General features: G+C 57.7%; 1 protein-coding gene across 7 annotated transcripts in view; it reads left to right on the top strand.

Annotated features, from left to right (window-relative positions):
• Ccdc187 (coiled-coil domain containing 187) overlaps positions 1-24,115 on the top strand; it is a 65,063-nt gene extending 40,948 nt beyond the window's left edge. For 5 of the 7 annotated variants that reach the window (XM_078048701.1, XM_040286623.2, XM_078048703.1 and 2 more), the window contains 16 exons: positions 2,426-2,523; positions 2,868-2,999; positions 4,031-4,152; positions 4,264-4,355; positions 7,563-7,639; positions 8,026-8,222; positions 9,431-9,521; positions 10,069-10,215; positions 11,126-11,277; positions 13,360-13,505; positions 15,108-15,238; positions 15,450-15,525; positions 17,245-17,384; positions 17,742-17,851; positions 18,308-18,381; positions 18,844-24,115. In XM_078048701.1, the coding sequence (XP_077904827.1) occupies positions 2,426-2,523; positions 2,868-2,999; positions 4,031-4,152; positions 4,264-4,355; positions 7,563-7,639; positions 8,026-8,222; positions 9,431-9,521; positions 10,069-10,215; positions 11,126-11,277; positions 13,360-13,505; positions 15,108-15,238; positions 15,450-15,525; positions 17,245-17,384; positions 17,742-17,851; positions 18,308-18,381; positions 18,844-21,044 (3,986 nt within the window). In that variant the 3' untranslated portion in view covers positions 21,045-24,115. Of the gene's footprint in view, positions 1-2,425; positions 2,524-2,867; positions 3,000-4,030; positions 4,153-4,263; positions 4,356-7,562; positions 7,640-8,025; positions 8,223-9,430; positions 9,522-10,068; positions 10,216-11,125; positions 11,278-11,844; positions 11,898-13,359; positions 13,506-15,107; positions 15,239-15,449; positions 15,526-17,244; positions 17,385-17,741; positions 17,852-18,307; positions 18,382-18,843 lie in introns of all 7 variants that reach the window. The other 2 variants (XM_078048702.1, XM_078048700.1) reach the window with 2 other exon arrangements.
• The last annotated feature ends 2,111 nt before the right edge of the window (positions 24,116-26,226 follow it).

Raw genomic sequence — 26,226 nt, 5'->3', positions numbered from 1 at the left:
CCACTGACCCTCGGGCGACCAGGCACTGGGCAGTGGGTGGGGTGTGTTCTCCTAACTCCTTGCCCCCTGTCCAACAGCAGGAGATGGAGGTGGAGGCCGAGGTCATCCTCTGCTTACTGAGGGGGCTGTCCTGCTCAGGGACAGCTCACTTTCTCCTGGATCATGGTTCAGAGCTCAGAGGCATGCAGCCGAGTCTCCCCAGTGATTTATTAGGGGGTATGGACATGGCCAGAGGTGACCAGGAGCTGCCCCTCCCATGTGGCTGGGAGACCCGGGGGACTGGGGCCTCTGAAGCTCCAGGTCCCTGCAGGAGGGTGGCTAAGGGTTGGACACCTTCTCTAGCTCCAGCTTCCCTTGGGGACCCCAAACAAAGGATATGAAATCTTCTTCTTTTGCAAAGGAGTTTTAGCTCAAAGTAGACACCGGCACCTAAACCAGAAGTTTGCAAGTGTCTTCACTGCATATTGTGGCCAGTTAGGGGGCCCTGGGGAGCATCCCACTTTCCACATGGTCCCTTTCTGCGGCTATGGCGATGCTCAGGAACTGGCATAACTGTTTGCAGCCCTTCAACTGCTCCAGGTCTAAGAAGCTGAGCTGCAATCTGCAGGAAGACTGCGTTCTCTGGGCAGGTGGCAGGGATCCCACCAGCAATGACGAGCTCATCGGCAGCCAGCAGGCGGGTTCCATCATCCAAACCAGAGGGTCTGAGACCGGGACTGGGCTGGCTGTCCCCTGGCCTCTGCCAGCTCTCGCCAGGACCCAGGCCAATGGCAAGGCAGGGGCAGACTGTGGGAAGCCCAAGTGGGACTCCTGGCTGCGCCTCTGTGAGGCAGGAGCACCAATGGCACACAGTAGGGCTGGTCCCTGGGGACCACCAGAAAGAGAAAAGCGCCTCTGCTGCCTCTGGGGACTTCATAACCAAGGGGGGGGCCCACACTCTGGGACAATCTGGAAAACCCCAAGAAGAACCCTAGGACTTGCCCCTGTGTTCACACACCCACCTGGTTGTCTTCACGGGCCTGTTGGGCATTGGTGGGTTTTGTTTGTTGAGGGCTTTTCCCACACTTTTCATGTGTGGTTGGGATCTGCTGTTAGATTTGCACACGCACACAGCACACAATAGAACAGCACAATGTGGTCAGTATCACCCCCCAGCATTTCCCCCTCCCTCCCTGCGTCCCACCCCGTGGTCTCTCCCCTCCACTGGTTTCCTTGGCTTTTCATGAGATCCGCCCCATCTTCCATTTCCTCCCCATGGTGGGTCTGGGCTAGTCTTCCTCGGACCCTCCACAATGATTTCCATAGTCATTGAACTAATTTACAGTCCCACCAGCAGGGTAAAAGAATTCCTGTTCCTCCTCCTCCTCTTGCATTAATTCTTGCTTGTATTCTTGATGACGGTCATTCTGACTAGAGCGAGATGAAATCTCTGTGGCTCGGATTTGCACTTCCCTAATGGCTAATGATGTTGAAAAAATGTTCAACATCATCAGCAATTATTGGTCATTGGTATTTCTTTTTCTGAGAGTGTCTGTTTGATTTGTTTGCCCATTTATTAATTGAGTTATTTGGGGGTTTGGGTATAAAGTTTTTTGAGCTCTTTATATAATATGGATATTAGTCCTCTGTCAGAAGAGAGCTAACAAAGATTCTCTCCCATTCTGTGGGTTCTCCCTTCATGTTCCCGTTTCCTTGGCTGGGCAGAAGATTTTTAATTTGATGTCATCCCATCTATTAACTCTGGCCTTATTTCCTGAGCTGAGGGGTCCTATGGAGAAGCCGTTGCCTGTGCCTAAATGCTGGAATGTTGCTACATTTTCTTCCAGGAGTCGTATGGTTTCTGGTCTGATTCCCAGGTCTTTGATCCATTCTGAGTTGACTTTTGTGCAGAGTTAGAGACAAGGGTCTATTCTCATTCTTCTCCATATGGACACTGTTGGGCATTTGTCGTACCATCTTGGGGCCTCGTGCCGGGGAAGTAGAGAGCTCCGTGGCCCCACAAGGTCCTGGCAGTGATTTGAGGTTCCCCAGCAAGTGCTTGACCCAGGTCTGTCTGGTAGCTCCTATTGTCTCTGCAAATGGCCCGTTGGGCATTTGTGGGGTTTTGTTTGTTTGTTGAGGGGTTTTTGTTTGTCTTTGGCCCTGGAGGGAATTATGGTCGGGGTTAGGCAGAGCCAGCCTGGGGGACAGACGGTGCTGCAGTTGTCTGTGTCCTCCTATGGGGCTGTGAAGAAGGAAGAAGGAGCTCTTCTTCATGGGGTCGGTGCCAACCAGCCCCTGGAGTTGGGCACCTGCCCTCCTGGCCTCTGTACCTCAGTTTCCCTACAGGTTGAGAGGCTGCCGTGGAGCACTGAGGCTGCCCCGAGGAGAAAGAGGCCAAGAGCGTTTCCTGGTGCTCAGCTGCCCCCTCCTCCATGGTCCACAGGTCAGCAGGAGCCTGGGGGCCTGCCTGCTGGAGACCCACATAGCGGGCACCTGGCTGACTTGGAGCAGAAGTCCTCAAGCTTTCTTGAGTCACTGAAGGTATGTCCCACCCCCGTGATGTCAGCCGAATGACAATGTGTCTCCTTAGGCCTCTCCTGTTTAGGGATAAGCCAGAACCAGCCTTTGTCCCCGAGCTGAGCAGAACTGTAGGATTTAGAAACAGGGAGGTCCTCTGTCACCTGCCATGCGCCCAGTGCCAGGGAATGGGGCTTGGCGGTGGGGGAAGACAGGCTGACCAGGGTGCCTGGCCTTCCCAGGCCAGGATGGGAGGGCAGTTGGGTGGTCTGGAGACACAGGTCCTGCCCAGGCTTGGGAGCCGCAGGGTGATCCTCTGAGGACGAGTCCAGTCCTCAGCAGGGCGTGGCCTGCCCGGGAACCCTCAGGCCTGGGCTCTCATGCAGCTGAACCAGCAGAAGCAGGCGCAGGGACTGGCCCTTCTGCAGCAGCAGGCGGAACATGAAGTCTGGGAGACGCAGATGGCCCTGGACGAACTGCTCTTCAAACACCAGCTCAAGGTCGGCAGCCACCCCTCCCTGGTCCCCTGTGCTGCCCCTGCACATCCCAGCCCAAGGCCCTTCTAAAGCAGATGCCGCTCTCTTGGTGCAGGGCCACGGGCTGGGTAGAGACACTGACTGGGAACCGGAGCCCTGCCTTTGCCCACGGTGCTGCAGAGGCAGGAGGGCTCAGCTGAGAACCACACACCTGGCCACTTGGGTCCTGGGCACCTACACTGAGGGGACCGTGGTGGGACCACAGCTGGGTCACAGATGGCCATCCAGCCACCCACCTGTCCACGTTCCAGGATTGCTAGGCACCCAGGCCAAGGGCTCCCTGCTGGAGCCCAGAGTTCATGACCTGAGGTGTGTGCCGTGCGCAGACCCCCAGCAGGACTCTCAGAAGGCAGGGACTCTGGCAGCCACCCACCCCAGACTCACGTCACCCCACCAGACAGGCAGCACTCGTAGCCTAGGCAGCTCAGCACCTGCCCTGTGAAGGGGAAGCTGGTCCTCAGTCCAGCGGGGCACTGACCCAGCCCATGGCCAGGACCTGGCTGGATGTGACAGCCTTCTAGGAAGGAGCTCATTCTGGGCTGTCAGTGTCCAGGGACTGTTAGAGGGAGGCACGCTCAGTACTTTTGGGGGGTATTCCAGGAAGAGTAGCAGAACCAGAGGTGCGTGCACGTGGGTGTGAGTTTGCACAGGCACCTGGCCCTGTTCCCTCTGCCCCTTCTCCTTCCTGTCCCCTCGTCATACCTCCTCCTCCCTCCTCTGCACTCTGGCATCACAGTCACGGGGTTCAGGGCCAGTTCCCTCCTGGTCCCCAGAGCCTGGTGCCATGCCCCAGACTCACCCCTTTGGCTGTGGCCGCCCCCCAGCCCTGGTTTTGCTCTGCATCTGCTGGGCACGCCACTCCTCCACCCCTATGGGGACAGGAGAAGGCTGGACCTCCACTGGAGGATGGACAAGCAGGCCGTGAGGTCATGGACATGCGAGGTCATGGTTCTGGGGCCTGACCTGGCTACTGCACCCCCTCCCTGTCCTCACAGGGGCTGATGGAGAAAGACTCAGCCCAGCCCAGGCCAGGGACAGCTTCGAAGCTGGAGCAGCTGCAGATCTCTGGGGACTCAGAGCCACAAACATTATCTGGCCCAGCCTCGCCCTCAACCAGGTGAGGCTGAGGCTCGGACAGTGCCCCTCCCAACCTGTGGGAGGGGCAGGGCACCCACTGCAGGTCTGATGCTGATGACTCTCATCTCTGCTGGGTTTCCTCACCTGACAGAGCACCCTCAACCCTGGGTGGAGATGCCGCCCTGGGCCCCCACGTGCCTGAGGAAGGACAAGCCAGTGGGGCAGGTCAGGAAGCTTCTGCAGGTGAGTGTCCTGCATGACCTGCGCAGGTGCCCAGGTGGCATGGCAAAACCTGGGGAGAGCTCTTAGCTCTGCTGAGCTGGCCGTGGCCACTGTGAGCGCACCAGCCCAACACAGGTGCTCCTTCTGGGGCTTGGCTCCTCTGCCCTTTCTGGTTTCCTCCTGTGGCCATGAAGTATCCTCCTGGTTCTGCTCTGGGCGAGACTTGGGCTGTGGCCAGGGGCATGGTCTGTGCTGGGAGCTGTCCCATGTGCGCCCTGCTGCAGTTGGCTCATGCCAGTCAAGTCACTTGGTTAGGGGTGGGGTTCAAATCCACTCCCCCATAGGCTTCCTACCTGGATTCCTGAGGGTCACTGAGAGGTGTCCTTGGATATCCAGCTGTGACCGGGTCTGTCCAGTTCTCCTGGCAGTTCTAGTGGTTTAGCACATAAACACTCAGGGTTGTTGGTGTCCTGGATGAGTTGATCCCATCCCCACAGGAAACCCCTCCTCATCCCCAAGGCCTCTGCCCCAAGCCTGCAGCAATAGGATAGGCCCTGGGCTTCAGCTAGGCCTGGGTCCTCCTTCCCACCCCCACCTTGAATCTGCTGCATGGCTTTGCGAGTGCTTCCTGCGGGCAGCGGACTCACACCCTGCCTTCTGTAAACCCGGCCCTGCTTCCTCTGCCCACCGAGGAAGTGACCGTCCACCTCCTTAGCTTTGGTTCCCATCCTGCTGCTTGTCTTACGCGGGCTGTCTGTCCTTCACTTACTTCTCTAGTTTTTCTGCCTCCTTTTGCATTAAACAGTGTTTTCAAAATCATTCCATCTCGTCTCTCTTGTTGGCTTGTGAGCTGTAGCTCCCTGCTGCTTGAGTGCTGGTTTGGGGAACACCGGGAGGCCTGCTCTGCCTGTGGGTGACGTTCCTCCACCTCACCACAGCCAGGGCTCTCACTGCACTTTAGGCTGGGAGTGGCCAACATTTCATCCACATACGTCGCCGACTCCACAGCGCATTGCTGTTATCTCATTTAAAGTTGATGACCCTGCTGTGGGTTTTGAATTGCAGTTGTCCTGTTGGTCTCTGGTGTCCCCATTCCTTGGCATGGGTCTGGATCTCTACCCGCTGTTACTTTCCTTCTGCCTGAAAGGAAACCATTTCTGGCAGTGAGGTCGACAAGGACAACGTGTGACACTTTTATTACGGCTCGGGATTTGTCGGATGGTCTGCTGCCCTCGGAGTCGGGTGCACACCTTTTTCTCAGTACTTTGAAGACATTGCCTGGGGCTGGAAGTGCAGCTCACTGGTGGAGCACTGGGCAGCCTCGGCTTCCTCCCCAACACTAGGGGGCAGGACGTGGCCTATTGTCCTTGGCACCTTTGCTGGTCTGAAGGTGACTACTTCTGCTTTTTCCTCTGCCACTGCATCTGTTGCGGTCTTGAGCACTGGGTGGCGATGTGCTTTGTGTGGTTCTCCTCATGTTTCTTGTGCCAGGTGTGTGTTGAGACTCTTAGACCCAGGTGCAAACCTGCAGTTCTGCTTTTCAAATGCTTCTCCTGCTCCCTCCACTCCTCTCCCTATGGCCTGCGTCCTTGATGCCCATCTGCCTGGAACCCACCGAGGGCTCTGAACACAGCTATCGTTTCTGTCTCTAAAAGCCTCCTTGAGGGGCTGGGGCTGGGGCTCAGTGGTGGAGCGCTTGCTTCACACATCTGGGGCCCTGGGTTCCATCCTCACACCACATAGAAATAAACAATTAAAAAACAGAGGTACTGTGTCCATCTACAACTACAAAAAAACATTTTAAAAAAGTAAAAGCTTCCTTTGAAACTTTTCTTTTTTCATGTCCTCCTTGATTCCACTTAACTTTTTTTTAAATATTTTTTTTAGTTATTGATAGACCTTTATTTATTCATATGTGGTGCTGAGAATCGAACCCCGTGCCTCACACATGCCAGGCAAGGTAGCCACCGCTGAGCCCCAGCCCCAGCCCTCCACTTAACTTTTTAGACATATGCACTGTGTCTACTCTCTGCCAGTCCAACACTGGCAAGCCCGGGCCAGGTTTGGCTGTGCCCCTGCTGCATTGCTTACTGCTGGACGCCATGCATGCTTCCTTGTGGGGTCTAGGTGTTCTGTGTTCCTCGCATTTTCAGAAGCTTTGCTCTGGAATGCAGTGGTCTGAACTACTCTGAGCCTCTCAGGCCTTGCGTTCGTAATTAATGAGGCAGACCCAGATCCGTGCTCAGCCTGGAGCTAGTCATTCCTACAACCAAGGCAAGAAAGTTCTGTCTGCCCAGTGAGCCAGGTGTCACTAGCTCCTCGCCTGACTGGTCTCAGCCTCCTGGTCCTCCTGAATACCTTGGCCTGTGGTTGCTGCTTTTATTTTTATTTCATTTTTAGTGCTGGGGACCAAATTCAGGCCTTGCACAGGCTAGGCAAGCGCTCCACCACTAGCTGCGCCTCAGCCTGGCTGCTTCTTTACCCCTGAGGTTTTCCCCTCACAGTCTGTCCCACCAACTGCAGCTGCTGGTCTCTCCAGGGTCAGCTCCACCACTCTGCTCAGGTGTCCCGCCGGCTGGGTTCCCTCCCTGCAGCTTGGAAACTCCCAGGGCTTGTGACGATGGAGGCCTTGCCACTTTTCTACCAGTGGTCACTGTGCTCCACTGTCGGATACTCAGCGCATAGAGAACCATCCTCTCTCGTGTGTGAACAAGCATAACATGAGATTTTTTTAGTTGTTTCAGATGGAATGGTAAATCCAAAACCTAATCCCATGTCTCCTGGTGGGAAGCAAGAGTCCCTATGATCTTTTCAAAGTAGAGGGAGGGTCCTTTCTCTGCCATTCCCAGCACAGCAGGATGGCCAGCACAGGTCAGCAGCCAGGCAGCTCCTTAAGCCAGGAATCTGGACTCTGCTGGGGCTGGACCTGGGAGCCATCCCCCTCTGGCCTCAGTGTCCCCTTCTGTGGAAGCAAGGCGCCTGGGCTGTCATCTCTCTGCTCTTCAACTTTTGGTCTGATCTTTCCCTCAATTGGGGGGTCAAACCCCAGAACTTCACATCAGGAAAAAGCTGGCCACGGCTCCCTTCTGTGGCCCTATGAGATGCTGGTGAAGTTGCAAGTTGGGGGTGGGTGGGCCACCAAACTGCCCAGTCTACCTTTGGGAGGCCCTCCTGTAGGAAGGCCCTGGACAGGGCACTGACCCAGGCACTGCCTGCTCTCTCTCTCAGAGGTGGGAAAGCCCGACCCAGCCCCCTCCCAGCTGCCTTTGACCAGGCTTTGCCCTCTGGACAGCCCTACCCACCAGGTACAGGGAGAGTGGGGGTGAGGAGCACGGGCAGGGAACACCAGTGCACTGGGGTCTACACTGGGCCCTGCTGGTCAGTTCACCCTGCCATCACATCACCCACCCTTCCAGCTGACAGCCTCCCCAGCCGGGCCCTCCACCCTGGGTGACAGGTGGGGACAGGCCACGATGATGACCCCACCTGCCCTCAGAGAGCTCACAGTGGGGAGGGGCACCTCTCAGGGTAGAGGGGCATGGCAACGGGATGAGCGCGGCAGCCAGTCCTGAAGAGCTTCCTGGAGGCGGTGGCCTCCTCCCCAGGGATAGGCACCGCTCCTGGAGACGGGTCCCAGGACTGGCCTAGATGCTTGGCGGTGACGTGGCTGCGTGGATCTGCCTCGCCCCAGGGGAACGCTTCGAGGCCCAGAAGTGCCCATGCCGCAGCTTCCAGACCGTTCAGCCTCTTCACCGTCGGGATGCTGGAGCAGAGCCTGCAGGAGGAGAAGCTGTGCCCACTGCACCAGGCCGAGTTGCAGCGCCTACGCGACATGGCCCTCGAGGAGAAGGAACGTGCCCAGCTGGCTTGCATGAAGCACGAGTTAGGGTGAGCGCCTGCTTGGCTGGCCCAGCCCCGAAACCCCCGCTGCGGATACCCTGCCCCTTTCGTGGCCTGCTTCTCCTGGTGCGCCTAGAAGGTCCCGCCCTCGGGTTGACCCCGCCTTCCCGGTGGCCCCGCCCTCATCGTGGCCCCGCCCCTCCTGGTCCAGCGGGCTGTAGGGGAACACTGCGCAGGTGTTAGGTAAGGCAGTAAAGCACCCCAAACAAGAGAGACGGGAATACCCCTCGCAGCTCGCCTCCGAGACTGCCTGTGCCTGTTTTCTTTTTTTTTTTTTTTTTTATTGGTTGTTCAAAACATTACAAAGCTCTTGACATATCATGTTTCATACGCCTGTGCCTGTTTTCAAGTGACCCTTGTCTGGTGTTGCTGAGGGAAATGCGTGGCCACAGAAACACTGGACTTAAGCTGCACATACAGATTGTGAGCGGAGTTTTCATCTGAGATGCCAAGTCACCATGTGACTCTTCAACACGCAGGGGGACTGCTTCCAGAGCTGTCTCTCCCTTGGCCGGTGCAGTTGCCGGGCCTTCCAGCTAGTCCTCTTCTCCCTCCTAAGGAACACCCGAGAGATGATGTTCTTAAGGAGCGTTCTTACAAGTGGCACAGCCCTGTGCCAAAAGTGGTGGCTCACGCCTGTAATCCCAGCAGCTCAGGAGGATTAGGGAGGCAGAGGCAGGAGGATCACAAGTTCAAAGCCAGCCTCAGCAAAAGCGAGGCTCTAAGCAACTCAGTGAGACCCTGTCTCTAAATAAAATACCAAAAAAGGGGGGAGGGGGAAGGGGCTGGGGATGTTGTTCAGTGGCTGTACCTGAATTCAGTGCCCTGTGCCCTTCCTCAAAAAAGAAGTGGCACAGCCTCCTCAGCAAGCATGTATTCAGAAGCCTCTTGACATTGCCCCCGGTGGAGGCCTGCCTCTCTTTGCCGAGAAGTACCAGCCTGTGCTGGGTCCCCAGGTGGGAGGTGCTGCCATTGGCCAGCCTCTGTATCTTAGACCCCAAAGAGGTAGTGAGGGGTGGGAAAAGTGACAGCCTGGACTACCCCAGACCCTCACACCTGCTGTGCATAACTACTTGTCCTAGCATCTGGTCTGCAGAAGGGCATACGGGTGCACTTGGCCACCCTGGGCTGGCCCCGTCTGTGGCTTTCGATGTCCACTTGCACAGATCCTCCAGATTGGCGCACTCTTTTCCCAGGTGTCTGGCTTTGAGAAAGCGGCCCCAGGCAGTGCAGAAAACCCTGTTGGAGAGGCCGCAGCGAGCCTTCAGCAGGCGTGAGAAAGAGCAGGTATGGCCCAGACGGGGTAACACGGAGGTGTCCTGCCCCTCGGGGCTGGGGACGGGACTACCCAACACCACAGCTGGGGCACCTTCCGTGGTGCCTCAGAGAGTCCATAGCTTGAGGGGCAACAAGGCTGAAATGGAGCAGGCCCCTATGCTGGCTCCAGGCCAGCCTCAGCCTCCTGCTGGTGTGGCCTTGGGCAAGTGGCCCTGCATCTCAAGGCCTCAGTTTCCCACCTGAACAGTAGCATCTCTTTCCTGGAGCTTGGGAAGGTTTAATAAAGGGGCAGAGGTGGGGCAGCGCCCAGAACCCAGGAAGAGGGAGGCTGAGTCCTCTGCTTCCCTCCTGCCTCTGGCTGGTGCCACCTTGGCCAAACTTGCAGCCAAGAAGCTGAGCAGGAAGGGTTGGCAAGGGGCATGTGAGGGGAATGCAAGGCTGTCAGTGTGAGGTCAGGGTGCCCCAGGTGCCCCTGGCCAATTCTGCCCCCTCCCTCCATGTGGGAGCTGCTGTGGGCTGGGATGCCTGTCTGACCTGTCCTCTTTGGCTGGTGCAGAGGGAAATCCAGCACTTGAGGGCTTTTCACCTGTCCATGCACCAAGACAGGAAGCAGCTCGCACAGCATCAGAAGGCCGTCCTCACAGTGCAGAGCTCTGCCACCTGCCCTCGTCAGGAGCTGCGGTCACAGACCCAGCTGCCACAGGTGGGTGCTCTCATCTGGGTGCAGGATGCTTGTCCCCTGGCTGTTTTGTGTGAGTGTGCAAGTCCCTTGTAAAAATGCTTGTCACCTCAGGTAGAAAGGGACTCCATGGGTGAGGGTAGGAGGGACCTGCTAGGCATGCCCCCCGAGAAGGTTTCCTGGCAGAGGTGCCCTGGCTGTCCCTGCCTGAGGAGAGAGACTTCCAGTGGTCGTGGCTGGTACTCCAGGCCAAGGGCATGGAGAAAGGCCCCGGCAGAGGCAGGGAGCCATCAGGAAGGAGAGGAGGACGGGTCGAGGTGGAGGTGCCCCGGTCTTTCCTCAGCAGGGACAGAGCTCCTAGGCTTGCCCCCAGTGAGGCCTGAGACTTGCCAGGCAGGGCCAGGTACAGTGACCAGCCAGGGGCAGAGTAGGGGACCTCTGTGGTCCAAGGAAGGAGAATATGGCCTGGAGCTCCTCAGGGAGGCCAGCCCCTGGGCACCTAGCAGCCACTGTGTCCTGGGGTGGAGGACTCCAGCTTCCCCTCCCCACTAGCTGACAGATTGGAATAGGCTGTGGCAAGGGGCAGGGGCTGCCCCTGGTTGAGCTAAGTGCTGTCCCCACCTGAGCATCTCCTCTCTACATTGGGGTGACTGAGGTCTTAAGGGTGGGGACCAGGACTGAATGAATTAGGCTTTCTGAAGCATCTGCCCCAGGCCGGCCTGCAGGACCATGGGCAGCCTGATTCCAGGGTTCACTGGAGGTGCCCTGGCCAGCCTGGGGCAAGGGCACCCACTCTGAGGCTCCTTTCTGCACCTGTCAGTGGGCTCCACGGTGCTGTGTGCTGTCCTGCTGTGGCTGCTGCTACATGTGCCTATCTCCTGCTCTCCCAGGAGGACATGGGTGGCCTCATGAGGCTCGCTCTGCTCTTTCCTAGAATTCCAGCCCTGAAGTCCAGGCCACCGTAGAGAAGGGCTCTGAGCCTAGGCAACGACTGGAGGGAGACCTCTGCCCGCTGACAGCACCCAGGCCTCACAGACCCACCAGCCAATGTCCCCAGAGAAACCCTGAATGCTCAAAAGTCTCACAGTGAGTTGGTCCCAGGAGGCCCTGGCTCTGACACTTGCCATTAAAAGCCTGTGTGTTTGCTTGCTGCCACTGGGCCTACCTCACTCAGCCCCCCAGGGTGGGTGAGGGGCATCGAGGGCACCAGGGAGCCTGCTCCTGCCGGCTGCCCAGAGCTGCCCTGGCTCCAGGGGAGGAGCAGCTTTCCTGGCTCTGGCTGGCCGTGGGGCCTTCCAGGGCTGCCATGGGGTATGGGGGACAGAGAAGGTGGATGGCTTACTGGGGCAGTAGATAGCACCGTGTGGCAGCCTGGGCCTCTAGACGCCCTCCTAGGGCTGCTGTGCTCTGTGGCCAGTGGTGGCCAGGTCCTCTCTGAGCATGGCCACACGGCCACTTGGTTTGCAGCGGGAGACAAGAAGTTCTGCCGGTGCTGAGTCTTGGTGGGGTCTGATGACCAGTGCTTCCCGACCTAGGGCTGGCCATGGGCACAGCACTGATTTTCCCATCACGAGCTTCCTGGCTTCTCCATGCTAGAAATGCTCCGCCTCCTTCCCAGGTTAAAGGCCCTCTCCCCTGCACTTCCGCCCCCAGGGCCAGCGACCCTAGACTCCAGTGGCAAAACCCGCCTTCCAAGCAGCAACCTTGTGAGTGGGGTAGACACGGAGGGAGATCCTCTCTCCAGGAGGGGCTACTCCCAGGGGCAGCCTCCTCAGGGATGCCCTTGGCCACGCCCCAGTAGCTATCTCCAGCCTGGGGACCTCCCCCAGCTTAGGAAGCCATTGCTCACCCAGTCGTCAGCTCCAGGGGCTTCCTTCTAGGACAGTTTGCAGCAGGAACTGCCAGGTAATCCCAGTGCTATCAGTCACAAGTCCTGGGAATCTGCAGATGCGACCAGGCGGACTCCACTGCTTGGCCCCTGGGGTCTGGAGGGCTGGAGGAGGGCTGCCAGCTCCCACATGGCTCTGAACCCTGAGACCAGGCTGAGCCCATCCTTGGGGCTTCCCTCAGCCCAGCAGCAAAGCTAGTCACTGTTTGAGAGTCAAACAGAGGGGAAGGAGGCTCAGGTAAAGCCCAGCCCAGAGCAGGTGGTGGTGCCCGGAGACAGGCACGCTGGGTTCCCCGTGTCTGACTGTGAGTGTTGGGGGTTGGGTGCATCCGTGAGCAAGTGTCTGACCCTGTGTCCCTGAGGAGCGAGAGAGAGACAAGGACAGGGGATGAGGGGTTACAGGTCCTGACCTGAGAGCCCGGCTGGCGCTGGAAGGGTTTTGGGGGAGGTGCCTCTGGAAGGGCCTATTTCCATTCCATCCAGGTCAGCTTCCATGCCTGCCCTGAGGGACAGGTGGACAGGGACCCTAGAGGCCCCACCTCCCTGGGCAGCCAGCATCAAGCATCTCTGGCTGATCACCACCCTCCACAAACCCATCTGGTCCTGCCCTCCTCCTGCCCAAGTGTGAATCTGGGAGGGACACTCTCAGGGCCACCTTCGGTGGGCGCTGTGAGCTGTGCAGGTTCCTGTGGGGACAAGGGCAGCAGATGTATTGCCAGGGACACTGAGAGAGCAGCAGAATGTTCCAGAGCAGGCTTACCTCCTTGTTCTTAACCAGAAGGATTCTGGAGACCTGGCATCCCTCCCTTCCTGCTGCCTGAGGCTGTGCCAGGTCAGGCTCTTGCTGCCCTGTCAGTGTGGCTTAGGCAGGTAGGATGGGTGCCCAGTGCCTGGCAGCAGGCATGGATGTACTCTGTGCCTCCCAGGATCCAGACAGAGCCCACTGTGCACCCACAAGTGCTGATCCATAGGCAGGTGGTTGGTTTCCATGCAGAAACCTTTATGGACCTTCTGCTGGGGAGGAAGACAGACATTTTCCCAGCCACATCCCAGCAACGTACCCCACTGCAGAAGCCCCATCTGTGGGCAAGAGGCTCTGCTTGGAAAGCTTCTGCGTAGGGAGGGACCAGCCCCTGCCTTCCACATAGCCGCTGGCCATAGGTGCTCCTAGATGTGGCAGGAGGTTGTTCCTGGGACAGGGACTTGCTGTGGTGTGGGTGGGCATGGTGGGTGGGAGCAGCCAGGGTGGGCAGTCACCTCGGCCCTCTGTTGTCTTTCAGGCCTCCCTCTGTGCAGCTGGAGGAGGCACCCCCTGAGACAGCTTCCCATGCTGATGGTCACCTGCAGCCTCCAAGGTCTGCATGGGGAGAGGTCACGCCTGAAGCCAGCCACCCACTGGTGGAGAGTGGCAGCCAAATGGACCAAGGTAGCTGGGCATGGCAGCAGCGGCCAGCTGAGGACAAATGGTCACGGGCTCACTGGGCTCCACATATCTTGGGAGCTGCATTAGCTTGGGGTCAGACAGAACTACATTCTGCCCACCAGGCTGGGTGTGTGGCTAGCAGAGTGCATTGTGGGCTTGCCTGCAGGAGGCCACCCCATGCTACACTTCAACACAGGGCGCTGGGTGCCAGCAGAGGGATGCCCAAACAGGCTCTCCTGCTTGCAGAGGGCTTCTGACAGGAGCAGCTGCTCAGAGCTCCTAGGCTTGCCCCCAGTGAGGCCTGAGACTTGCCAGGCAGGGCCAGGTACAGTGACCAGCCAGGGGCAGCAGCAATGTCCAGCTTCAGGCGAGGGTAGAGAGAGGGCCAAGCCTGGCGGGAGCCATCTTTCCTGCTCAGAACTGAGCCTCTAGGCAGGAACACGGCAGGGCAGGGGTTGGCCTGTTTGCTGTTGGTTCCTCCAGAAGAAGTTCCTCTGTCCCAATGCACCAGTCCTGAGGGCAGCTGGCATGGCCACCTAGCCTGTGCCCCATCTGTACTTACCACATCCTTCCCCTCCTGGGCCTCAGCCTCCCGCTCTGGTCAGTGATGGGGTGGGATGGGGAGCTGCTATGACAGAGTTCCACAGCTCGGTGGCTTGAACAATAGGGCGGTTTTCTGGAGGCCAGAGATCCAAAGTCTGCGCTGCTTCCAGAAGCTCCCGGGAGGGTCCTTCCTGCCTCTTCCAGCCCCTGCTGGCTCCAGATGTCCCTGGGTTTGCAGCCGAGTCGCTCCAGTCTCTGCCTCCGACTTCCCGTGGCCTTTCTCCCGTGTCTCTTTTCTCCCATGTCGTTTTTTGCTCCTCAGTGTCTATCTCCTCTCTTTTCTCTCTTTTAAGAGTATCAGTCATTGGATTTAGGGCCACCCTAACTCCTGCACCATCTCATCTAGGGATCCTTGATTGTATCTGCAAAGACCTTATTTTCAAATAACTTCCCATTCCTAAGTTCTGTAGGTTAAGACTCGGACACATCTTTCAAGACACAATCCTGCCTTCTGCACGTGGCCTCCAAGGCAAGGCCTGTGAAAGGGATGGTCTCTCCCCTCACTCCAAATGGCAAGCCTGGGGCCCCCACCCTCCTTGCTGGCTCTGGCTCTCCAGTTTCTCACATTCCTCCAGCTAGAGTGCTGGTCTCAAAGCAGTGACACAAGTTTAGACAAACCTTAGAAAGCAAATGGACATGGGCGTGTGGGTGGTGCATTGCAGAGGGGCATGGGGCCCAGCTCACGGGAATCCTCAGGCCCATTGTGGCCTCTGGGCAATGTCTTGGAACCCCAGGGTGCCCTGGCACACAGTCTGGAGGGGTGCTGGTGGAGCCGGTGCCTCTGGGACATTGGAATCTATGGGCAGAGGGATCAGAGGAGGTTTGGGAAGAGGAGAGGGGAGTCAGTTTTGTGATTGGGGGAGACGAAGGTGCAAGGGAAAACCTTTAGGAGCAGCCGTGTCGTCCCTGGAGGTGGCGGCTAGTGCACAGAGCTCTGGGCTCCACAGAGGGACAGGCAGCTGTGTCAAGCTTTCCCCAGCAGCTGGCTCTGCTCGTCTGCAGGTCTGGGGCTCCCTGCAGGCCATCCAAGGTCTGTGACTCTCAGGACTGTGTCTTCAGAGCCTGGGGAGCAGCCTCGTGTCCCCGTGCTGAACATTCTGAGCTTCGGACAGCTGCCAGGCCCAGACTTTCCCGTATGAAATCCCAGGAAGCCTCTTCCCCATTTCCCCAGCCCTGCCTGCTTGGGGCCCCCATCCTGCCAGCCTGCAGCATGATTTTGGTTGGGATGCTGGATGCCCACGTGCCCTTGCCCCTGTGGTGCCAGTGGGCCTCTTGGCTCTCCCAGTCTTCGGCAGCTGCTCTCCTGGTGACCTGCATCCCTGGCATCTCTGTCCTGTCCTGTAGATGCAGGCTGCAGAGGTGGAGGGGAGCACCCCCAGAGCTCAGCCCAAGCCACAGGAAGCAAAAGAGCCATCTGCAGGTAAGCCCCCTAGATAGAGTCTGTGGGCTGCCCCAGTGTGGATCCTGCCAGCAGCTTCCCTGCGTCCAGCAGATCCCGTCCAAGGCTGGCCCAGCAGCCAGGGAAGCCAGAGAGGCCCTCAAGGAAAGCCAGAGAGGAAGGGCCTGCTCTCAGATTCTTTCACAGCTGGAAGCCTGCTGCTCTGTGTCCTAAGGGAGGTGATGTGGCTCTCTGCGGCATTAAAAGTCATGACTGGCTCTGAGTGTCTTGTCACAACTTGGCTTATCTGGAACCATCTTTAAGGGTTTGGAAATCAGCCTCACCAGAAGCATCTCTGTTGCCTGACATGAGGGTTTTGCACGAGTCACATTCTTAGCTTTCTGGCCCAGGGCAGGAGGAGACCTTCTCTCAGCTCTGGCGGGGTGCCCTGGTGGAGTGTTCAGTGGCCCAGCTGGCCTTGGTGCCTGGGGTGGAACCCCGGAGCTGCCCACTGCTGGGGTACAGCCTTGCCCAGAAGCCCTCTCAACGTCCACCCTCAGGATCAGGAAGGACACTATTTTCCCTGGCAAGTTTGCTGGCCTGAGGGTGGCTCCCTGCATCCAGGGTTCAGGAGACAAACCTCAGGACGAATCAAGTGGGATGGGAAGAGGTTAGACCAGCTGGACACCAGGTTGCCTCCGAGAAGTGTGCCTCTGGCAAAGCTGGAGGCATGGCAGACATCCAGGGCCTTCCATGGCCTGCCCTACTCTGCCAGCGTCAGGCCCAGGCCGGCTTCCATCCAGGTTCCTGTAACTGGCTTCAACATGTTTGGCCTAAAGCCTCCGTCCAGGGGCATCACTGCCCTCTGCCCCCACACATGTCAGCCAGGTGTCCACACTCCCCTCAGGGACCGTGTTGCCTCTTGAGGTGAGCATGCCTGTCGTACCCACCCTGCAGAGAAGAAGACTGAGGCTCAGGGACTGGAGTTACTGGCCTGTGATCTGGAGCTTGTCGGTGGGTGGCCTGGGACTTGCCTTGGGGCTGCCTGACACGGCCTCCGCTGCTCGCTGGCCAGAAGACAGTCTGCAGGGTCTCCCTGGCTGACACCTGTCATGGTCATTGGGAAGCCAGGGTCCTCCCTGCAGGGTCCCCGTTGTCTTGGCCTTCACCAAGGGCCATGGACAAGAGCTTCAGGCACACAGCTCTGGCTCCCTTAAGGGCCTCAGGGTCCCAGCACCCTGCTGAGGCCCAGGTGGAACTCAGGTCTAGGGAGATGATGATCGACCCAGAGAGGCTCTGCCGTGACTGCTCTGTCCCCACTTGGCGGCCTTCCAGCTCTGCTACAGATGACCTGCCATGTCCAAGGCCCACCCCTGCCTCCTGGCCTTCTGTGTCCCCCACCAGTGTCCAGCTGGGAGTGGGTGCTCCTCAGCTCAGCTCGGGTGGGGAGGAAACAGGGAAAGGAATGGGGTTTCCCAGGGGCCTGCAGGAGAGTCCCCAAAGCGGGGAGTGAGATCTCTAAATTTAAAACACATTTTCTATAAGCTTCTTTCTGGGACCTCTGTCACTAACTACGCAGAGGGTATCTTTAGCAGATCACCGCGTGTTTTTATGTCCTCATGCTAACCAGACTCCACAAGGAAGTCTTGTGTCCATTTCAAATATTCAGATTTTTTTCATGTGGCTTCAGAATTCTTAGAAGTCACTCTCTCTGTCTCCCTGTCTGTGCCTGTTGGGGATGACAGTACCTTTGTCCTCCAGGAGACTCTCAGACCAAGCCAAGGATCGCCTTAGCAGAAGAGAGTCCCCCAGCTCCAACAGACAGCCCCAGGTGGAACTTGGTGGAACACAGTCAGCAGCCTCAGGGCGGAGAGGGCTCCTGCAGTCCCCAGGAAGCCAGAGTGAGTTGGGTGGGGTCCTGCCAGCCATCGGGGCCTGGCCCTGTGGGGTGGCCTTGCCATCACATGAGGTCTATGGGATGGGACCTCTGAAGCCCTTCTGGAAGGGTCAGGGTCCTGAGATTCATTGATTCTGTGGGCCTTGCTCCGACACTCAGTCCCTGGGCGGGCAAAGTCTTTTCCGTGGTGGGAGGAGGGTGTCTGGTGAGCGGGGCTCTCAACAGCCCTCACTGGGGGGATGGCCTTGGCTCCACGTGGTCTCTGGAGGCGTGAAGGCTCCATCCACAGCCCAGGGTTGTGGCCAGTGCTCCAGCAGAGGCCACACCCAGACCTGTCATTTCTCTGACGTGTTTCTTGCAGGTGGCTGAGAGCAGCACAAGCCAAGAAGGGGCAGAATTGGGGCTCGCTGTGGCTGGGAGCCCTGTGGGGGAGCCCCAGGATGTGGAGAACTGGCAGCCAGGGGAGCAGAGGTGCGGGACCAGCAGGGTGGGGCTCTGAGCCCTGGTGACAGGGCTGGCTAGCATATTGCCCTCTGGTTGCTGAGACCTCATGCCCAGCCATGAGACATCCTTCAGTTCACCTTCCTTTTTGAAAAAAAAGATGGTGCCCAATAAATGGACCCAAGGTGCAGCTGGGGGGCAGCAGAGGGGCTACCATGGGATCGTGTGTTCTCAGGGAGGAGTGCCACATCTCCTACCTGATTCAGTGGGGCTGGGGCCAGATGGCCCCCAAAGACAGGCCTCACCCCCAGGAGCCCTGTGTGCAGATGTGAAGCATAGAGGTGGTAGATGGCTGGAGGGGTGTTCCTGAGAGTATGGTAGAGTTGACTGACCTCCTGCAGGTCCCTGACCATGAGCCCTGGGAATTAGGGGGACAGGACTCCCTCTGGGGGGTGCTCCAGGACTTCTCCACCAATGTGCTTACAGGGTAGAGGCCTGTCGGCAGGACCTGGGGGTCCCCTTTGCCTGGCTGGAGACTCCCCGACTGGCTGCCTTCCCAGGTGATGCCCCCCTCCCCTCCAGGGACTCTCAATGTCAGCTCCAGGACTCTCAAGTCCCCACTTAAGGGTCATCCAAGAGCAGTTCCTAAATCAGAGCTGGGCTTCTCCCCACAGCACACAGTCCTATCTTCCCTATGCCCAGCTGCAGGGACCCTGCCCAGGCCCCTCCCCAGGGCATCACCAGTGAAAAGCAAGCAGAGCCAGTCCCGCTGTCTGTCGACGGCTGAGACTCAGGAGTGACCCATTGCTGGTGGGTGGATGGGGGTAGCTACCGGCAGGTTGGTCGAGGGTCCGTCGCTCTGGCACCACTGACCATTTTCTGCCTTTGTTGGGGTGTTCTGACTTTGAACCACTGGCTGTGGGGGCCACAGGGAGGGACTGCCCTTGCTGGTATAGGGGGCACTGCCCCAGGGCAGGTTGTGACCACTGTCATGTCATCTGAGACTTGTCCTGTCCCATCAGCTCCTGCAGCGCCTCGCTCAAGCAGCCCCGCACCCCAGCTGGGAGCCCCCTTGGACCTGGACTTGGAGTCTGCCTCCAGGACCTGCTCAGGGTCTTCAGAGGCTCCTGCATCCTCCCCCACCTCCTCCACAGGCTCTGCGAGTGACCCGTCCTGCTCCTCTCTCCAGGAATTTCAAAAAGTTTCAGCCACCCTGGTCCAGCTCTCTGACAGCTCCCTTTCCCTGTCTGGCTTGGAAGCTGAGGTCACCCCAGACGCTGACCTTGACCAGTCTGGGGATCTCTCTGTTCATGACTCCTGGGAGGAGCTCGCCCCACCTTTATCCTGGGGGCTCCACCAGGGGGACCCTCAGCCGGGTGGCGCTCCTGGGGTTGCAGGATGCATGTCCTGGCAGAGGCAGGGGGGCAACGGGGCTGGGTCCCTGGGTGTCTCCTCCATGGAGGTGACCGTGGCAGGAGGCCTAGAGTCCAGGCAGAGCCTCCTGCAGGAAAGCTGGCCACTGTCCCTCCCAGACGCCCTCTATCCAAGGTCAGGGTCAGAGCTGTCAGAAGCCTCCAACCAAATCTGGGACGAGGACAGCAGGGAGAACCTGTGGGAAGCTGGTGTTGGTGCAGGGCCAGCCTCAGGGAGCTCCTGGCCTGAAGGTGGCTCATCCGACCTCAAGAAAAGTGGGCAGCCTCAAGTGCCTCTTCCTCTCCTGGGCCCTAGAGAGGGACAGGAATCTTCTGGAGCCAGCCAAAGCCTCACCCGTGGATCGAGTATGGGGAAAACCAAGTCGGCCTCCCCTGAGACCACCAGCCAGGGGCTCCTATTCCAGACCCCTTCCACCAGTGACTTAGACCCACCACTGTCCTTCCCTCTGGGGACCTCCACCTCTGGAGGGATGTGTTTCGGCAGAGGAGGGCTGATCCCTCCCCAGGCCCCCGCTGACTGCTGGGAGGAGCTCTGGGGTGCTGCTGTGAGTCTGACCACCCAGAGGGAACTTCCACAGACCTCGCCGCAGCCCGAGGTCCCTTTGGCCCTGCAGACTCCTGAGGTCCCCAGTGCACTGGACTCTCCAGCTGCCGGGAGCCAGGTGCCTGGGTGTCGGGGGGGTGGAGGCCCTGCTGCCCTGGAGGAGGCCGGTCCCCCAGGTGCCATTGGCTTCTTGGCTGGCATCCTGTCTCCAGTTGACAAGGAGCTGTCCTGTGGCAGTAGAGACCTCCTGTCCCCCACCCACAGGGATGCCCACTTGCCCCCACCGCCTCCCACCCCTGAAGCACAGAGGGCCAGGGAGGAGGCCTACCCGTGCTCAGAAGACTTCCCCTCCCCTCCCGAGGAGGCCATGTTTTCTGGGGGCTCAGAGGACACCTCCATCGCCACTGAGGATCTTCCTGAGGAGGCTCTGCCAGCAGCACTGTCCCCAGGGCCACAGGGGTTGGGGCTGTGCCTGGGGGTGCCTGGGAAGGGTGGAAGCCTCGAGGGCAAATTGGGTGAATCAGGTTCTGCTGTGGGAAGCCAAGCCCTGGGCAGTCAGGGGTTAGAAGCAGCCAGCTGCCCAGGGTCCCCCTTGAGTGAAGGGACAGGCAGTGCCCCTAAGGGGCTCCCAAGGCCATTGGCACTGACCCTGAGTCTATCCCAAGTAGCCTGTGTGGCCCAGCAGGTTCTGCTGAGGCCTCTGGTGGCTAGTGACACGGAGGTGCTACTGGACACTCAGGGTGGGCGCCAGGATCCTGCTCTGGGCTTGGGGTTCTGGGCTGGTGTGGCGCCTGAGGAGTCCCTAGGCCACATGGGCAGGCCCTGGGGAGGGGTGTGGGGCACTGAGTGTGCGGAGCGTGAGCCAGGGTCAGGGACCCTCTTGGGAGGCCTGGATGGGCCCCTATCCAGAAGGACAGCCACACCCCCAACACCCTGGTCTGCAGTCCCAGCAGCCTCTCCCCCCTGCCCAGTGCCCTTGCTGGCCAGTGTTGGCGAGGAGGGGAAGGGAGGCCTGAGCTGCCAGGCAGAGGACCACCCTGGGGCCGAGGACTCAATGGGCAGAGAGCAGCTCCCTAGGGGACACTCCACCCTGGTCCTTGACTCAGGGCCCTGTGCTGATCTCCCAGGCTTGGAGAAAGGCGAGGGAGCCCAGGCTGTGGACCTGGTGTCCACCCAGCTCACCAGGAGCATCCTGTGCGACTCGCTGGCTGTGCTGTCGGGGCTCATCCCCCAGGGCAGTCCCTAAGGGAGGCACACAATGTTTGTGATGCCATTGTGTAACTGTGTGTGTGTGTGTGTGTGCGCGCGCGCGTGTGCGTGCACATGTGCACAGGGGCCTTCAGGAGGCCTAGATATCCAGGGTAGGCTGGAAATGAGGCACGCCACCCTGCTGCTGGCGATGCAGGATGGTCATCTGAAACAGCTGCAGACTGGGCAGGGGCTCCACATCACTTCAGACTGGATCCAGCTGCATTTCTTTGGACAGGGTGTCCACAGCCTTGTCAAGGGCTGAAAGGGCCAGACCCAAGTGATGAAGAAACATGCTTGCCAAAGATTGTCCCGGCGGCAAGGACAGGCAAGGAGGTTGGGTGCTCCAGCAAGAACGGCCCCTAACAGCCGGACAGTGTGGGAGTCAGCAGAGGCCAACAGGGGAGGAGAGAGCAGCCGTGGGTGGAAGAAGAGCTGGGGGGTGAGCCTCCCGACTCTTGCCCACTGGACTTGTGACAGCAAGGGTCTTCTGGGTTTACTGTTTCCAGTATATAACTTGTTAGCCGGCTGATGGGCACGTATGCCTCCCACGTGCCTGAGCTGAGCAAACCATAGTGGGTGACCACTCGAAGGCCGAAAGTTACTTCCCCTCCACCAGCAAAGCCTGGGGCTTGTCCTCTGGGGGTAGGAGACCTCTCTGGTACTGCAGACTTGTCCAGATTTCAAAAGGGCTCCTGGGCCACATCTTTCCTCAGAAGCACAGTGACTGGGTCCTAGCAAGAGACTTTATGGGTATGTGTGTGCACACACACCCACGTGCTTGGTCGAGGTCAGCCCATGCCACCTCCTTCAATTCCTGGGTGGACCTTCCAGGACAGAATGACCCAGGTGGCTTCTGCCAGGTCACTGCTTCTGCAAGGAAGCACTGTGTCCCCTCTTCACACGAGCCCCCGCCTTCCTCAGGACAAGGTCCGGGGGAGTGCAGGGCAGTGTTGATCCAGGCACACAGGTTTCCTAGGTGAAAAGGAGCATGAGGACACTAGCTATGGTTTTTTGAAGTGAGTCTCAGAGCCTTGCTGGGCCTCTGTAGGCAGGACAGGGATACGCCGGGGGCAGGCTCAGCACAGACCCCCTGGAAAATGGCCTGGAGCATGGGTAAGGGCGAGGACAGGCCTCCCCAGCAGTGACCTCCACTCAGAGCAGCCACCTCCACGGTGTCTGATGGGCTCTGGTGCTGTCCCCCAGGGAGGAGGAGTCTGGTGCCCTGCAGCCCAGCCATCACTCCTAGCAGTGCCCCAGCGCAGGTTCCCCGACTCGGGCAAGAGTGAAGACTTCCCTGCCCACCCTGCTCCCAGGGCTCAGGAGGAGCAGTGGGACAGGCTGTTTTAAAAGATTCCAGCGTGAGAACCACTTGAGCTTGGGCTACAGTCTCCCTTGGAAGCTTTGGAATGAACTGTGCTTTGCAGGATGGACGTATACTGACGAGTGTGCCATTTCTGCATTTTTGCTATTTCTGAGTCTTCCCCTCGGTGCATTCCGGGAAGTGGCTTGTGACCCTAGCAGTTCTTTTACAGAGGAAGCCACTTTCAAGTCTGTTTTCTGACTTCCAACATTGTCAGGTATCTTGAGCTGAAGCTTGCATACAGGAATCGGCTCTTTGAAGTTACTCCTCACATCCCAAAGCTGTGTGTGAGTGTGTGTGTGTGCAGGTGTGCACAGGTATGCACAGGTATATACCCATGTGTGCGTCTTCCAGCTCACATTTATCATTCATTCCTCTATCATCTCTGTCATCCATCTATAATCCATCCTTTGCCAATTCATTTCTTATTTAAGTCATTAAAAACCATGTTAGTGGCCAGGCACTGTGGCACATACCTCTGAGCCCAGTGGCTCAGAGGCTGAGGCAGGAGGATCACGAGTTCAAAGCCAGCCTCAGCAACTTAACGAGGCCCTAAGCAACTCAGTGAGACCCTGTCTCTAAATAAAATACAAAATAGGGCTGGGGATGTGGCTCAGTGGCTGAGTGCCCCTGAGTTCAATCCCCAGTACCAAAAAAAAAAAAAAAATGTTAGTGAGTAATTTGTACCAATGGCACCATTATGTGACAAGGAAAAGGCAGGAGAGAGAAGCATCATACAATAACTTTGGAAAAACTGCACAGAAAAATACTTAGAAATGTCATGTGATTTCCCAGTAATATGTGCCATTTTGTGTTTTTAGGTATCAGTTTTATTTTCAAAAACTCACTGAATATTCTAAAATATGAAGAGATTTTTTTCAGAAAATGATTTTTTCCTCTTCTTTTTATACTGGTGTATTAAATGTTTGACACTTTTTATTAAGACATAATTCACACACCATTCAACTCACAAACTGTACAGATTATTGGTTTCTAGTTTATTCCCAAGATTGTGCAACCAGTTTACTTTGTGAATTAGGACAAGGGGTGTGGGCCTTAGGGACATTCCAGTCCCTTGCCAAGGCCTCCAGGTCTCAGCCTCTCCCTCCTGGGGCTCAGACTTCTCCAGCTGTCAGACAGGCGCTCCTTCCTTCAACTGTGCTTGTGGCCCTGGGAGACCTCCATGCACTTGGGGCTTGAGTGAGACACCTCTCCTTAGTCGGCCTGGCAAGGCCCCCAGGTGCCCCGCCACAGGACAGGAGCTGCCTGGGCCCCCTATCCATCTCTGGGGAGAAACCCTTAGAACACCTTTCTAAGGAGCCCCTCCAAGGACAGCCGGGCCCCGACGGGGCAGGGCGGGGGGGTGATGCTTAGCAGACGCCTTCTCCAGGGCACCAGCTCCCTGTAGAGGTACGCTCACTGGGAAGCACCAGCCAGGACAGTTGCTTGGTTGTGCACAAGGTACACCGCAGCCCACCCCAAAGCAGAGGAGGTTTGGTTTTGCCGTGGGGACATGTGTTCCTGCCCTGTGTGTGACTTCAGAACAGCTCTCTCATGAATTCCCTCCTAGTTTTCTGAACAAATTAGTCTGTAATTTTTTATTTTCCTGTATTTATTGCTGACCCTTTGGATTTATGAGGCCGTGTGAGGAATTACATATTTTACACATGCACGTTTGGCATTGCAATAAATCTTACACATCGAAACCCTGCAGATTGGCCTCAAATTCGATGGTCCCTGTCTCACTGCTTGGGGTTGGTGCTGGTGGCTCCACATGATGCTGGGGCTGCTCCCACAACCAGAGCCTGGTTTTGCCAGGACTTTGGCTGGGTGCTAAGCAGGTGAGTTGTGTTGCCAAAGTCATTTCTCAGCCTTGGCATGATACCCTTGGAGGGAGGCTGGTCACTGGGAACTAATGAGACTATACCTCCCAATGACTGATGGGGCCGGAGGGGGACCAGGGTTATAAAATGACTCTGGTGGGAGGAGAAAAAGTACATCCCTGGAAGGTACTAGAAACACCTCATCTCCCCAGCATTATGTGCACAGAGCCGAGTGCCTTGATGTTCAGATGTGTTGACCTGGGCAGGGCAGGGTCCCACCCTCCAAGGTCTAGGGCTGTGCCTACCCTGGCTCTGATCCACACTTGGGCCAATAAATCTTGACACCAGCTTCAGGAGAAGTCATCTTTCATGTGAAATGAGTATTCCTCACTTAAATCCCATGTTCAACTTCCTGAGACCTGTCTTTCTTGGCATCCTGCTTCCTGGTTCCCTCCTTCATAGACTGCCCACCTGCTATGGTGCCTCTGGTACATGTGTTCTAACCCGTCATGAGCTTCGTGAGCATCTAGGGTCTGGCATGGCCACAGTGGCTCTCTCACACACACAGAAGCTACCAGAGCAATTCACAAGGGTGCGGGTACCCACCTTGGGAGTGCAGGGATGTCCCTCCCAACAGTGCCTCCTGCCCACAGGAGGTGGTGTCTGGTTGTGATGGGCAAGGGCTGAGCAAGCTCACTCACCTTCCTGGTCCAGACAGGCCTGTCCAGTCCCTGTCCAAACCAAACCAGGTCCCAGAAGACAGTGCTGAGGCTGGCTGTGCCTGCTCAAAATGACTCCACAAAGTGTAGAACAGCATTCTCAGAGTGTGCCTAACCCTGAGTGACTCTATGGTGTTTAGAACAGCAGTTCTCAGGCTGCATCTGCCTTGGGTGACTCTATGGTGTACAGAACAGCAGTTCTCAGGCTGCATCTGCCTTGGGTGACTCTATGGTGTGCAGAACAGCAGTCCTCAGGCTGTACCTGCCCTGGTGACTCCATGGTATACAGAACAGCAGTCCTCAGGCTGTGTCTAGCCTGGTGACTCCATGGTGTGTAGAACAGCAGCTCTCAGGCTGCGCCCTTCCCTTTGTGACTCCATGGTGGACAGAACAGCTGATTTCAGCCTAACCTGAGTCACCCCATTTCATAAAGCCCCAGTTTGCCCTGAGCTGCTCTAATCAGGGCAAGAACTCTACCTTGTTTGTGCAAATCAACAGCCACCATCTGCCTGGCACCATCATAAGGCACATGCTGATAAATTGATCATGCTCCTAAAAATGACCACCTGTGACTTACAGATTAATCAGAAGCACATGAATGTGTGGGTGCATCAAACTCATATTGGAAAAATCAGGCCCAGGAGCTAGTGGAACCACCTCAGGATGCAGCCCCTCACTTGAGACCCACAGAAGGACGGGCACCTGAGCCTGGACACAGCAGCACGCTGACCCTGTCACCTGGTCACTCATCACAGCCTCACCCAGGAATGTCACCACAGCAATGAACCTTCAGTTTCTCCTGCCAGTGACGACCATGCAAGTCTCGCTCCAAGCTGACACCTCAGGCTGACACTCCAAGCTGACATGAGACTAGCACTCTCTGGACCTTGGCCTAGAATAGGTTCCTGTGCTCCGACGGCCCTGTGCCCTGCACAGGTTCTCGGTGGTTCCTAATCTCATCCGACCACCTGTGCTGACCCTGTCTGTGCCTGCTCTCTGCCTCCTGAAGCCTGAGGCTGCCGCACAGTTCCCAGCCTCTCTGTAGCCTGTACATATAGTTGTGTAGAGTGTGTTGTGTGACTTGAGCCTTACAGATGTAGAAATCAAGACTGAATGACCCTGTGACTGCCCAGCTTGACACCAGGGACCCACACGTCTCCACTGAACTGCCACTGATGAGAGTAGTGTCACCTGAGGATTGACTCATTCAGTAAGTTCTGGCGCAGTGGAGATGTGTCTGGTCTGTTGGTGACCTGGCTGGCTCATGACACAGCT

Source organism: Ictidomys tridecemlineatus, chromosome 4, assembly GCF_052094955.1.
Source record: "Ictidomys tridecemlineatus isolate mIctTri1 chromosome 4, mIctTri1.hap1, whole genome shotgun sequence".
Taxonomy (NCBI): domain Eukaryota; kingdom Metazoa; phylum Chordata; class Mammalia; order Rodentia; family Sciuridae; genus Ictidomys; species Ictidomys tridecemlineatus.
This window is presented reverse-complemented; position numbering and strand designations above follow the sequence as displayed.